The 15,430-nt window shown below is 35.9% G+C and overlaps 1 protein-coding gene across 6 annotated transcripts in view; it reads right to left on the reverse strand.

Annotated features, from left to right (window-relative positions):
* Positions 1 to 673: 673 nt before the first annotated feature.
* The window catches only part of LOC139628874 (pituitary adenylate cyclase-activating polypeptide type I receptor-like), a 30,006-nt gene continuing 15,249 nt past the window's right edge, over positions 674 to 15,430 (reverse strand). For 3 of the 6 annotated variants that reach the window (XM_071491003.1, XM_071491006.1, XM_071491009.1), the window contains 8 exons: positions 13,504 to 13,657; positions 12,850 to 12,910; positions 11,722 to 11,791; positions 11,495 to 11,586; positions 9,795 to 9,878; positions 7,468 to 7,597; positions 7,021 to 7,062; positions 674 to 5,831 (listed from right to left, as the gene is read on the reverse strand). In XM_071491003.1, the coding sequence (XP_071347104.1) occupies positions 5,628 to 5,831; positions 7,021 to 7,062; positions 7,468 to 7,597; positions 9,795 to 9,878; positions 11,495 to 11,586; positions 11,722 to 11,791; positions 12,850 to 12,910; positions 13,504 to 13,657 (837 nt within the window). In that variant the 3' untranslated portion in view covers positions 674 to 5,627. Of the gene's footprint in view, positions 5,845 to 7,020; positions 7,063 to 7,467; positions 7,598 to 9,794; positions 9,879 to 11,494; positions 11,587 to 11,721; positions 11,792 to 12,849; positions 12,911 to 13,503; positions 13,658 to 15,430 lie in introns of all 6 variants that reach the window. The other 3 variants (XM_071491008.1, XM_071491005.1, XM_071491007.1) reach the window with 3 other exon arrangements.

The raw sequence follows: 15,430 nt of genomic DNA on the forward strand, positions 1-15,430 counted from the left end.
CAACAATAACAGTTTTACAGTTTTTTTTAATTCTAGGAAAAAAGATCATTGGTATAAGATAGGTACTTGGCATCAGCGCATTCTTTGTGTTGGGTTTCAGAATCATAGCTGGTGGCGGAAAAGACAGATTGGTGCATCCCTAGATTTTTATTTATTTTTTTATAGACCATGAATAAAACACTGTATTGTTACATTAAACACTTTGACTGTATCCAATATGATTTAATAGTGCACTTTATTTTACATTAAACGTACTGCATTTTCAGTGTTGTCCTTGTCAATCTAGTGAGGGTTGGCATAATGTAGGTAGGGAATAGCATAGTAATAAATAAGACTTTTTATGGTCCGTTTTTGTGTTTGGCCTTTAAACTTCATCCATATTGTAAATTTGGATTTCAGAGCGTGAAGTGGTACTGACAAAGAAAATGTTCAGTGGATAGTTCAATGTTTTATATGTTGTATGTTGATTTGGATTTGAATGAAAAAAAAAATAGGAAAGGATAAAAAATTGAAAAGGAGAGCAACAAAATGCGCTGGTGTTAAAATTTAAAGTCAATCTATTTTCAACTAGTATTTTATTCAACAGTTAAAACGTCCCTCAAAATTTCCCCTCTTATTTAAAAAAATTAAAACTATAACTACACGCTGCAAAATGAATCATAAGCTTCACAAAAACTTACCATAGATAGATTTATTTTGCAGTCAAATATACACAAACTGGGACATGAATGTTGGACACCAGAACGCATGTTACACATGACACACTGTCACAGGTAGAACAAAGTTGGATGAAAGTTTATATTTTTTCACATTTAAGTTAATTATATCATCATGAATGCTTGTCATTACATACACATGCGCACAGAATACAATCTCTCCAACCTTCAAACATACTCAGACACACACGCTCTGAAAACTGGTACATAAACATAAATGTACAAAAACACGGTCACAAACATTACAGGTCTTCATCAAGAGGTCCACCTGTGTGCCAAAAATATACATATACAGTATACTGTATATATGATCAAGAAAAGACATCATTTGTACACCATGGCAAATTCATAGCAGGCGACATTTAAGAGCAGCTGAGCAACAATGGTACATTCAAAAATTTATTGGCAATCAAAATAAATTACACATACTCAACACTTGATAAAACTGGCTCAACAGGCACAACTGCCAAAGAAAAGGCATCTAAACACAGAGATATAGGCTACCCCACAGAGAATAGTTACATTTAAAACATAAATTCAACAGTTTGGGAAAATGCTTATTCTCACTTTTTTTTTTTTTTTTTTGCTGAGATTTAAATGAGAACATTGATACCACAAAGACTGGACATGGAGGAACTGCTTGTAGCTAATATCAAGTAACTAGTTGTTTTATTTACTGGTGAACGATGAACAGCTAGCTACTATCAACAGAGTATCTGCAGGTCTGGAAATGGCTTAAGATGGTAGAAGTTGTTCTTTACATAACTTTTCTAGCCTGCCGTTGGCAATAATGTTATTTTAAAAATGTTTTGTGTGTGATTCTAGCAAAAACTGACTGAAAATCCCCAGTACTCCACATCTCTGACATGTAAAATTCATAAGTGAACCTAATAATTAATAAATACAGTCATCCTTCCATTTTCTGCTGCATATCCAGGCCTAGGTTATATTCAATTTTTAATTTGTTTGGATTTATATAAAGCTGGGAGATGTTGAGAAAGTAAATATAAATATAAATAAATTCTTGCACTTGAAGTATGAACATTTTGAATGAAAACCAGCAGGGACATTTTTCATAATTTGACCAGTATGACCGTGAAACAATCATTACATTTAATTCTATGTGGTATTAAAAATGTCTAAAAAAGTCTTAAATTTAACTTAATGAACCCTGCAGAAATCCTAATCCCAAGCTAGTTGTTAGCTAACATGTATTAGCTTGCTGTTTTATCTGCTAGCTGAGGGGGAAGTGCTAGCTTGCAAAAATGAGCTTCTTGCCAAATTATATCTTGTTATGTTATATCTATATTATATATCTGACAAAAAATTGAATTTATAAGGCAGTTTTATGGGGAGTTAGGTGAGTTTTAGAGGTGTTCCCTTTGTACAGAACCAGGTTAGCTGTTTCCAGTGCTAAGCTAGGCTAACTGGCTAGCAGTAGCTTCATATTTAACATGCACACATGACAGTGGTATCAATCTTCTAATCTAACTCCCAGAATAAAAGGGAATTAGCTTATTTCCAAAAATGTCAAACTATTGCTCTAAGAAAATATGTCAAGGGTTGTTTTGTTTTTTTTGACACATATTGAAAGCATAATGCTAAACTAACTGTAAACTCGTTTGTGAAGAGAGGTACAGTTAGTTTTAGCCAAATAAAGCTAAAATTTACACTGCTTGATTTTGTTGTAGCGCAAAGTGCTGCCAATTCTTCCCATCCCAAAAGGTGATTTTAAACTCAGTTTTCTTTAGGTTTAAAAAAAAAAAAATTGGGGGGGATTTGAGATGATTGCGCTATAACAAAAACTCTTAACTGTTCCAATGTTGCACATTGGGCCTTATTCAGAAACTTTCAACTCATAGGTTTGTTTGCTGATTTATGTGATTGCAAATCTCAAAAAGTAGTGTGAACACTGTTGACCTTGTGGCATATAGGTATTTTCACCCAAAACCCAAAATACTCAATAGGCTCAAAAAGCAAATCAGTGCTGGTTAAAATTCCCCCTCTCTATCAAAATATCAAACTAAAATTCTAACACTTTTCTGCCATCTTGTGGTAAACAAATATACAGCGCAGACATGGTCAAGTAAGGAGTTTTCCTCTGTTCTTTTTTTTCACAGACAGTAACAGCTTTGAGACATGGTCGTTTCCATCTGAGCTGATTCAGACTCAGAGTGACGGCTGGTGATAGAACACCTAAGCAGCAGCAGAGTGGTTTTTATTTCACCCTTGCACACACTTTGTGTTTTATCTGTTCATTCATTCATTTCTTACACCTTAATCAAACAAAACCATCTTTTCTACTTTAAACTTCTAGTATCTTGTCTCACACTCACTGTTTTGTCCAAAAGCAGCCAAGCAGATGCCTTGAACATGCAACTCTTCAGTTGTGTGTATTTTTTTAACTTGGTTTTTAGAGGTTATGTCTGTTTTATATCTCTACATAGCTTCTGCAGCTTTGGACAGCAATTTCCCTTATGTGTTTGTCTTCTCTTTAAAATCAGCAGAGAGACATTGTGCCACACATCTCCCACTGTCACCACTTATGGCACTATATTTATGGCACTTTGACTATGAGTCGCACAACTATTACACAGAGAAAAGCATATGGACTGTACATTGAGTCATTTCACATGGCACTGGTTTGTGGAAAATAAATATACATCCTTATATGCTCAACAATATCACCAATTAATTGTTTTAAGTTACTACATTCTTTTAATCCACTCAGATGACAGTACAAAAAATAAATATCTTGAGTAAATATGGTGGAAAAATCCTCCTGTACACATCATTTCACATTTCATCTTATTAAACAATTCCCAACCTTAAATTAAATAATTTCCCCCTAGATTATTGTTTGTTAGCTTGTTTGTGCACCAAAAGAAAAACAGAAAAGAGAAAAATGGGCAACACTCAGATTGTCAAGAGCTGTCACATTAAAGCATTTTATGTTGACTGTTACAGTGTGTATTGTTTCTTATTGTTTTGAAGCTGTTTATGTGTTTGACATTAGTGCTGAATTGAGATGGACCTGCAGGTATCTTTTATCTTGAATGGAATATAGTTGAGCCCAAAAGACAAAAAAAAAGCTGCAATTATGTAGAGCTATCGAGTCCTGTAAAACATGTCATAATTAAAAAAAAAAGAGAAGTTATTAAAAAGTGGAAAAAGAAGAATGTAAGCAATAAATAAGCAAAATATTTTCATTTTTGTTGCACACAATGATAAAAAGCACAGTTCTGCAAAGTCATCCACAATAAAACACACTGCTCTGTACATTCTTTGCGGGAAATGACTCTTACTACACCTTTAACTTATCTGTTCATTGTACTGTAAATAAAAGCGATAGCTATTTGTGACTGACTAGGCACTTTGGAATAGTGTAGAAGATGGTTCATTTCAAAATTTAAAATGAAGAGCAATTTGATATGGCACGATGGATTGAAGCTCAGAGGAAAAGAGCAAAGGATCTCGTTATCTTTAAGAGCGTTATCACTGCTTACAATATAAACACAGCACATATAAACTCATGGCACTATGAGGAGCTTTGGATAAAAGCTTCCACTAAATGGCACATGTACTTTTTGTGTTCACAGTCTGCAAAAACATGTCCGTCATGTCTGTGAAAGGGAAAACCGACTGGAGGATACTAGTGTTGTACAACAGACCTCTAACTCTGTCAGTTCAGAGTGTAGACTTTCTGAGTATTTTTCTTTATTTAAATACATTTTAGATTCCCTCATAATGTGCTGTCATATCCTCCACAGCAGTGGTTTGCAACCTCAGCTTATTTAATCGGAATATTTTTAGAGGCCGGAATAGGTGAATTTATCCAATAAGAAAAAAGCAAACATACATTTTCTTATGAAATAAATATAATTTTATGGAGAAGAAAAATGTTCTTCTTTCCTAAATTAGTTCATCTTGTGACTCCCAGGTTGGAAATCACTGCTCTTCAACACTCATTTATTTTGGCACTATTTTGGTGTTCCTATATATATTGTGTCATTTTTTTTCATTATCAAATACAAACAGATAGTTCAGAATAGAGTGGGCAGGATCTTCTCGGTCTTCAGGATATGTGATGAAGTCTACAGATTTGGGCTCCAGTTCCTTTTGTTTGAAAAGGTCATTACAATACTGTGTTATGCAAAAGAAAGAAATTCTGATCTAGAAACAAAAGTAACTATTTACAAAGTCCATGAGTTGTTGATATATCTTTTGACATACTCTGTACTTATGGCTGATTGTAGAAAAATGTTTAAATTCAAGATGAAACATTTAAACAGTAAGCATTTGTACAAGCAAGGCGACGGTTTGGTTGATGTTTAACTTTGGACTGTTATGAGATCAGATCCAGTCAGGCAACCTGTATGGCACTTTGAAGCACATTTACTTTACACCAACAGCCAAATATGACCCCTACATTTGATATTTAACGATTAATCTTTTTTACAACTTGTAGTGTTTCTTTTGGAACGACCTCCATGTTAATATCATTTATAAATAAAACAATAAAAGGGACTATTTGACATAAAAAATATTGTCAGAAAGGGAATTCCTAATATCTCCTTTATATTTTAACAGATGCAGTGGAATTTGAGTTGTTTGTAAAAATATTAAGTGCATCATTAATCATAAAAGTTTGCAACCTACAGAGTCAACTGCAGTACTAAAAATAGTTAAATAAGTACAATTATATTGTATAACTAAATTAAATTCTTAAGTATGAAAGCCAGCTATGCACCTCTAATGAATCTCCGGTAAATGCTTTTAGAAATACCTCATTGTCTAAAGGCCAAACTACAAAATATATAAGGTGTGAGGGGCCACTTTGGTCTGTTCTGGTTGGTCTGGATGTACGTTAGTGGAACGGCACCTTGAAGTTGACTCCGGCCAATCAAATGCTCAGGTGGGGAGGCTGATGTTGGCGTTCTCCGCCAGCGGGCTGGACATGCGTATCTGGGAGCTGCTCTTGCTGAGGATTGACAGTTGAGTCCCGCCGTTCACCCCACTACTGGCCAACGAAGGGTGCCTCTGCTGCTTCAGGTCCACAGCAAAATACCGGTTCACCGTCCAGCTGCGCCATTTCCTCTTGATCTCCGACTGCACCTTCAGGGAGAAACTTCACAAGGTCATTTTTAATGTACTTTAAGCTGTACCAGCTCCATGAAAAGGTACAGTACACTGTACTTTGGTGGGCCCTGTGAAGCATTTGTAACTGCTGTATAAACAGTTAGTGAATGACTGAATATAATATAGCAAAGCTGCAACCACATATAACAAGACTTCATATTTTACATCTGGGGGTCAACAATAAGAATTTGTCCATGGACCTGTTTTATCGTTGTTGATGAGGAAGCTGACAATTGACAGTGGAAACACAGACTTATATGTGTATTATTTCTTTTCATTCATTTGAGAACTGATGTCACTGTTTCCATTAGCAAGTGTGATTTTACAGTGTAACTGTACATTATGTTGTATGCTTGCCAATACTCATTTGGCAAAAATTGTCAATTTCGTCCCTGCTCTCATAGTACAACACAGAACCTACATTCACATAAATTAGTCACTCATTCAACAGAGGCGTTCTTCAGTAATGGCTGAATGAAACTACTTTAATTGTTGTAATTTAAATAAAAGGAATATTACAATGTCATATTAATCAGGATTTATATGAGTCTTGTATTTTTGTTGTTAAAGATTTGTAAAACATGAAAAATGAAGTATTACTGTATTACTGTTTTAATTGTATTGTTAACAAAGTACTAATTGTAATCATATTTGTTAGGTTTATCAATTAACAGTGTATTTATTTTTCTATGAATACATTTTATTCACTCTCTGTTACATCTGAGCAAATGCCTGTAACTGGAAGATTTGGAAGAAATCTAGGAAGTGGAAGTTTTTTGTCAGTCTATTCCCCAAGTAAAGTGTGAACCCTCAAGCTCAGCTTGAGCTTTTGTTAGAGAATACTTTTCTGAATGTAATTAATGTTTAATAACACGCTGGAAGAATCTTTTCATTTGTATAATTAAATATGAATACAGCTATGTCACAGTGTGTTATCAATAGTTCATTAACACCAGCTACAATTGTCTTACAGGAGAAAATTTTAACTGTTTACGAATACATAAACAAACTCTTAAAATTTATGTAATGCTTTCTGGGTAATAAATCAGTACATGTAATTACAAACACAGACATCTATACTAAATAATCCTAATGCTCCCAGCAGTGCGCTTTGTACATCAAAAATAGAATTAAGAGCAATTGTGGTATCAGAACAAAAGCTTACCTCTCCATTGAGGAAACAGTAGAGGACAGCGACCACAAAGCCCTGAGGAGGAGAATGGAGATGGAAGTGTGAATAAGATGGAAATATGTTTTTATTTTTCCATAATATCAGAAAAGGCCAAAGATGTATCAAAAAGAGTCTGACCATCACTATTTAAAGCTGAACTACAAAATGTTCTGTGTTGACAGTTACGAAGATTCAGTACCAGGGAATTAAAATGTGGCATCAGGAAACTAGAAGAAATGTCTACCAATCTGTACATTTCCTCCTCTCTGCTTAGCTGTGGATAGTAAGAGGACAAGGTTTGAATATCACTGTCAGCCTCCTTAAGAGTCTCTTTGTAGCCTGTATACTCGGATGATTTATTATCCCATTATGTTCTCTCATTCATCATCTGGTATTTCCCCTTGATTGAAAGCGGACGTTCGAGGAGCTCTAAGAGAGTACCTGGAAGGATCCCAGTCCCAGTTCAAAGACCAGCCTCTCCCTCTTGCTGACATCTTCAGGTGAGAAGGCGAACACAGTGTAGTGAATGCCAAACAGAGGGATAAGCAGCAGGGTGGAGCGCGCCAGACGCCTGTGCACACACACACACACACACATAACACAGTTTAATGAAACTGAGGTGTAAGTCTAATGTGAACATGCTTTACTGCTGCTGGTTGTCTGGATGTGATGCAAGAACAGAGCCACAGATGCAATGTCGTGACATTGTTTCTGCCTATTGATGTGACCTTGTCTTTTATATACAGATTCTACTTTTTAGTCAAACCACACATTTACAAATAAATGCTTCTTAATCTCTTAAATGAAATCAAGAGCTCTGCTTATTTTATTTAATATTTAGGCTTAATCATATTTCTCTGTTGGATTTTAATTTATTTATTTTGGTTTTATTTTTTTATTTTCTCATGTATTTCTCAAATCCCATGAAAAGACCAAAACCAACATAAACTGATCTATAAGCAGCATTTACTGCTGTGTGAGTAAATTCTGCTAAAAACCACAGCGCCCACCTGTTTCAGGAAATCACTGGGTCCCTTTTTTTTTTTTTTTAAAGAAAAGCAGAACCTACACATTTATGTTTTTCAAGATTTATATCTTCTGTAGGAAGAAATGAGCTTAGGGCTGAGTGCGACATACAGAGTGATGGACTAACATGTTGTTGGTTTCAGTCTTTAAATGGGATTTGTTGACAGCTATTAATATATTGCCATTAAAAAACCAGACCAAACACATTATTGTCAACAAGCAGTCTACCGCTGTAGTCACACAGATAGACAGAATAACGCAAAGAACAGATTTAAGGTGTCACAACAGATGACACCTTAAAAATGGAAGATGTAAATGTACAACACAGTGGTTCTTACGGTGTAGTCCAATGACACCGGGACCTTAAAACAGTCAGTTATACTGTGAACTCTTTCACTGTGAGATATGAGAAAATTAAAAGTAGATCAAAAAGTAGATATGACATTTTGTGCCACTGTCTCTCCATGAGCACAAGAAAAACAAATCTGAGATAAAACAAATAAAAAAAACTACTGATTCCTCAAGTTGTTTCTATGTGTGTCTTTGTGTATTTGTTTGCCCTTGCACATTTACCTTTGTGAGGACCGCTTTGAGTTGTAGTGAAGTGTAGTGTTTGGCTGTCCTCACTTTGGGCTAAGCCTTCAAACGACTTGGTTTTAAGGTTCAGGTTAGAATGAGGTTTAGGTTAGCAAGCAGGAGGAAAACAGTCACAGGTTTACATGGCTGACACCGATGCGTTTTGGCTGGAAGCCTTCAGCATGGTGTGGAAATAAAATACAAACACAGACACTTAAGTGGCACAAGACATGACACAAGTGAGTTACAGGAGTGTGGTTAGAGGGAAGGCGGGGCTACAGAAATCAAACTGTCTGTCTTCACAGTGAAACGTACAAGAATCAAATGAGAAATTTTATTTAAAAATTCCAGAGAGAAAAACATTTCAAAAGAAATTCCTCATAAAAATTATGAGATTTACACAATATAAAGGAGGTCTCCACAGTCAAAAAACACAACTTTCACATTACTCCAACAAAAATGGACTAAAATCAATCATTAACTGTTAATAGCCAAATGGTTTCCTTCTGAAGTATTACATTAATCTATCTCACCCTCTAATCGACTCAGGGATGACCTCAATGGCAACTACTCAGACAATCAGGGTTAGTGCCATTGTGTAGTTTTGTAAAATCTTCCAATGGAATATTCCTCATGACCAACTCTTATACCATATTTATGTTTTTTGTATGTTTAGCAATTCTGTCCTTAAATTTCCACTTAGTCCTGCCAAAGTAAAACCACTCACAGGGACACTCCTGGTGACAGACATTTATCTTGTTAGTGTAAACACCAGTGAAGACTTAATCCTGTTTGATATTTTCACAATGGCTGCAGCTTCCACGCCGGAAACATCCTTTTGACGTGGTAAAAAAAAGTAATCTTTCAGTCTGGAAGCAAATAAACGTGTATAATGAGCCTTTCTTTAGGTTTGGGTTAGGATAAGAGTTGGTGTTAGGCGTGTGACTGTGATGGTGAAGGTTAGGGTTAGGGGTGAGGGAACACATTATGTCAATGAGGGTCCTCACAGGTACAGAAGTACAAACGTGCATGAATTAGTGTGTGAGGGAGAGTATGCATTTGGGAATCCAGACCATTAAAAGACTTTAACAACCCTTGGTTACACACATGCGGTCGACATAGACAGACAGACACACACACACACACGCACACACACACACACTTACAGTGTGATGGTAGATAACTCTGACATCCTGCACGAATGCTGAACAGCCTGTGTGGGCTCACTGAAGCATTTCTGAGCACAGCTGCTACACAGCACAAAGACAACACAACAATACAACAAAGACAGTGTCTTTAGGGACACAGACACACAGTCTCACACAGCACACACATCGCACACATCTTCACACTTGGTCACGCACGTACAAGTCTCAGCAACAGATGAGAATGACATTATCTGCAGGGCCTCAAAAGACACTATCCTGTGGGAGCAGAACAGGAGTGGTGTCTGGCTACAGTACAACTCCATAATGAGGCTCAAGCTTCCTGCCAACAGGTAGCACAAATGAGTCTGTTCTGAAAATGTCTTGGAGGACACATCAGAGAGTCAATGGTAAAAATTTGTAAATAAGACTGCTATGGCTTTTCTTCAATCCATTTATGGGTGCATGGCTCCTGTCTGAAAATGGCTCTTTTGTTTATTCAAATGTTAGATAATGTGTTTAAAGGGACAGTGCCCATTGATCCAAAGGGAAAAAAAGGGAAATAGACCAGAATTAGTTCAGAAGGAGGAGTTTTTCATTTAGCGTCCAGGGTGTCATCTGATGTCTCATTAAAGGGAAAAGGCTGATGTTATTGTGTTTTCAATTTTTTTTTCCTATTGTCAACAAATCCCTCAAAAAGACCAAAACCAACAATGTGTTTGTCCATCACTTCTTAAAAGTCATTATTATAGATTTGCTTTTATATGATGTTGTCTTAATTCTATCTTTTTATTGCCTCTGTATCTTTTTTTTTTGTTTGTTTTTCTTTTTAAATATGGCATGTGCTCCCTCCTTATTTATATTGAAATATATTATTTGTTTCCCCTCTGTAACTCTGCTTTGGTCGTGCTTTTGATTACCATCGCTTTATATTAGTCTGTCAAAGCACATTGTCAACCCTGTTTTTAAAGATGCTATGCAAATAAAGTTATCATCATTATATTATTATCTCTCAATGCAGCCCCAAACATGTTTGTTCTACTGTAAATTTTTAAATAAGTTCACAAATACATTAAAAGGCTTGGTCATTCCCTGAAACAGGAGGGCACTGTAGTTTATAAAAATAACAAATAAATGGGAGTAAATATGCATTTTGGGGGGGACTATTTTCATCAGTGGATGAATAGACATTCGGTTCTCTAGAGAGAACTTACAGCAGCAGGATAGTGTTTGTGGAGCTGACTGTTTAAACAGTTTCCATGTTTATTGTAATGACTGAACATGTCACCCTGTGCAATAATGTGGCTCATTATGTGGCTCATAACGTGGCTCATATAGTAGATTATAGTTTTTGTGCAACAGTGGAGCTGTACGGCAGAGAGGAATAAGCTAAATGAGGCTTTAGATACACCGGCAACAGTTGTTCGTAAAATGAATTAATTGTTGGTTTTGGTCTTTTCATGGGATTTGTTGACTATAGAGAAATACAGACAAGATTATCCTTTAAGCAAAGGTAAATAAAACATTTTTAAAGGTTGTTTATGTACACAGTGTGTTAGAAATCTCAAATCCAATGTAATTAACTGATTTCTATGATAAACATTTTATTAAGTATTCTACTCTCCACACGCGCACACACAAACAAACACACACACACACATTCAGTTTTGACTTTTCTGAAGACATACAGGTGTTTAGTGAATTAGACCGTTGTAACTTACAGGTAAATGCTTGATTCATTGCCTCCGATATCAGGCGACTGGAGCTTCTGGACCAGGATAATAATAATTCCAATGAAGAGGACAAAATTGATCTGAGGAAAAAAATTAAAAAACAGAAATATAATAAATCTGTCATGAATTGAATTCCAGTGAGGCAAACAACAGATGAGCTGTGCAAAAATAAATACACAAGAGAAACTGAATGAACATATCAGCATCTGCCATACCATTATAGAGGCCACGACTGGTCCTTTGATCACCCACCAGAGGGCAGTGTTCTCATTTGTATCCCAGCATCTGGAGGAGGAGGACCACAGTGTCGATCAATAATCATTCAGCATACACATCTTCAATTTTTCTCCACATCTGGTAATGCATGGCACCGTACAGTGCATCAATCAGGTGGCCATTTGCAGAGTAAGGGAGGGAGAAGGTCAGAGGGAGGCGGAGGATATAAATGGAAAAAAAGCCTGACAATTGAGAATAAAAAAAATCTGTCTAATACATGTAGATATGCCAATTTTATTTTTTCTTACTCTTATATATTAAATGACTTATTGTGCACAGTATATTATAAAAAAAGGAAGATGGAGTTAAAGGTAGTCAAATCACAGGGGCTTGTTAAATGAATTTGCATGTCAAACATAGGTGGCTCACTTAATCCCATGCAACACATGATCGGTTTTCAAAAATTAGATTTTAAAAATATTGTCAGCATAAATGAAATAACCCATGGTTATGTCAACAACGAACAGAGTTGTTTCCCTTATGGGTGTCATGCGTTCCCCTAAATTCCTGCAGCTGCATATCTCGTCTTCATCCTAAATTGTGCAGGATGAAAAGGAGATACATGTGTGAGGAATCATCTTCACACAGCTTTAGACTTCAGTGTTTGATTATCAGCATCCCAACAGCCTCCGTTTCACAGTGGTTCACAGTCGACATGCATTTCTTCCTTATATCGTATCCATTGATTATATTTATTGATTTATTAATGTGCAAGTATCACTTGTTGCAGCTGGTAAAAGTGGGGCTAATATTCAATACTTCATACACTGCTGTACTGCTTGTGAATTTTACCATGGAGATCAATAAAATCTATTTTACCCTATAATGCTACATCCTTATTTATTAGTTGATTATATTTTGTTTAATTAATCAGAGTCTGAAAAGTAACTATTTACTGACATGATCAAATAAATAAATATAGAGCTGTATTTGCATAGTGGAGTAGCAGAAAATTAAAAATACTCAAAGTACAAGTACTTCAAAATTGTACTCTAGAACAGTACTTGAATAAATGCACTTTATCTACTATTTTCCACTATTCAAATATGAAGTAGGGAGGGACATACCCAGTGTCATGAAAATGGAGCCTCAGAACTGCCCAGACCGTCACACAAATGGTGGGAGTTCCTGTGATAACAGTCATCAAAAATACAGTACATTTGTCATAACTACAGTACATGCCAACACAAAGTGAAATAACAGATTCATATATTTGTGGTTGTGAGCCTATTTATACTGTTTTCATTTTCAGAAAAAACAGAAAAAAGATAATTATTACAGGTCGTCAACATAATCAGCAGAAGATGAAATCTAAACCGCCTCAAGATGATATTTCTGCTTGTATTTTACTAAGGTTTTTAAAAACATGCATTGGAAATTCAAAATAAAATCTCAAAGGCCTTGGAAAATAAAAATGTTTTTTAACAAGACCTCCAGGACTTCCACAATAGAGCATTATTTGTTTTTATCTCATATTAACAAACACATACTCTTAAGAGGATAAAAATCATGACTGTTACATTCAAAATAATATATCTCACTGAACTCTCTCTCTCTGTCCCTATATCCTATAGATATATTTAAAAAATGGTCTAAAAAAACAAATGTGCTCAAAGACAGGAACAAGAAAACTGAATTTTGAAGGTCAAAAATTAATGTTAGTGAGACAGTTGTTTCCACTTTCCACCGCTAATGACAATCAGTCAGAAACAGACACTCACCCCACCCTACTATGGTGTACCAGTAGAAGTATCGTCTCTCAGGAAAGAAGGTCTCCACCAGCAGAGTGAAGAGATACAGACCTTCAATGAACAGCCAGAAATAGTTGGACATCACACAGTAATGGAAGAAAACCATCACTGCTTTACACGCCACCTTCACAGAGAGAAACACAGGGGGGAGATGCATTAGAGCAGCAAAGGTAGAGGGATGATTTCACATCTGCGCTATTGCTCATGTTATACAATCCTTTTAGGGCCCTGGGAATGTGATAGAAGCTTGTGTTAATTCTGAAGCAATATCATAAACAAGTGTAAAAATAATGAAGATGCCATCAGCCATTTGTTTGATCTTTAAAAACTGAAAAAAATAAACATTTATTCAAAGAATAGCTGGAGATTTTGGGAAGTAAACGTATTTTATTTTTTATGACGAGATTTGGAAGAGAAGAATGATAGCACTCTCATGTCTTCCCCTTTCTTATGAACCTGGAGCCAGGAGACAGCTAGCTTAGCTTAGCATAAATACTGAAAATGGGAAGAAAGTTAGCATGGTTCTGTCCAAAGGTAACGCAATCTGTTTACCAGCACTTAAAAAGCACTAAAAGCTCTTTAAACACATTATTTTGTGTTTATTTAAAGACTGAAAAATCGAAAAATGTCAAAATGACATCTCACTGCTCCTGGCCCAAGACATAGTTTGCCACATGACACCCACTAAAACTGCAACTTTTCATTAGTACATTTTTTTTTTTGCAAGAATTGAATAACTCTTAGGAAATAAGTCTTCTTTTTGTACAACATGAGTAAGCACTTGGTAGCAGCTTCAAAATGGAAGATCAAAGTTTATTGGTTAGACTTTATTTTTAAAGCTCAGGACAGACAATAAATGACAAATGTTCTTATTCTAGTAAATCACAGTGTAAACAAGGATTTGTTGTCACAGGGGTGACAGGGCTACAACAAAATGGACTAAATTATTATTTTTTTTTTTTGCATGAGTTGAGTGAATATTCAAACTGTCTCTAAAATTTCACAGTCAGCCGGAATGACCCACCTTCATGTCAGGTGGACTCTGATCTAATGAGTTCATGCTAATGAACAGACATCATAATTTGAGTGGGGTCAACCAATTACAGCACTGATCTGACTGTCTGTGCTGCCATGTCATGATGTGACCTGTGGTTGCCATGGTGACAGCAGTAAAGCAGAGGGGTTACAAAAAAAAGGGCAAAGTAACCATTGATATGTTAATGGACCTCTAGTAGAAGATTTCCACTGGCCTTGCTGAAGCCATTAGCGTACCTAATTAGGTTTATTTATCATGCCTGCTTAACAACAGTGAACAATGCGTTGTTACCAGACAAAGGCTAAGAGCTTGTTCTGCATTTGTAATCAGGGAGTATTAGTCATCTAATTGCGTGTTTACTTTTTGTAAAATTTGCATGTGATTGAGGTTCCTTCAAAGGTGCATATCAAATAGGAAAGAATGAGTGTTTCAAGCAAGTCTGTTTATGAAGCTCGCCTGATATCTCAAACAGAACAAGCCTGATCATATGTTTTCCTCTCTGCGCCTCGATGAAACCCTTTAATAAGGCTCTCTGGAACCGATTAACCAATAATCCTGACAACATTTCGCTACTGCCAATACACCGCAAACTTCTTATACTTACTCCAAACCTGCCAGCAATTATTTTCTCAGAGTAGAGATCATTTAGAAAAATAAAGGCCTCACTTTGTAATTATCTGCTTCAAATTTAAATTAATGAAATAATTAGACCTGTGAATTGAAAATACATAATAACCAAACAAGCGGTCATGGCTGTTTTCTTTCCTGCTGATGAAAACCATAAACCACAGACGGTGTGTGTATCATAGGGCCTCTAAATGGCCATACAGTGCATGTATATGAATTAGCTGTTGTTACTGA

The sequence above is a fragment of the Trachinotus anak genome, unplaced genomic scaffold, assembly GCF_046630095.1.
Source record: "Trachinotus anak isolate AG129_WGS33_773 ecotype Australia unplaced genomic scaffold, CSIRO_AGI_Tana_v1 ptg000012l, whole genome shotgun sequence".
Classification (NCBI taxonomy): domain Eukaryota; kingdom Metazoa; phylum Chordata; class Actinopteri; order Carangiformes; family Carangidae; genus Trachinotus; species Trachinotus anak.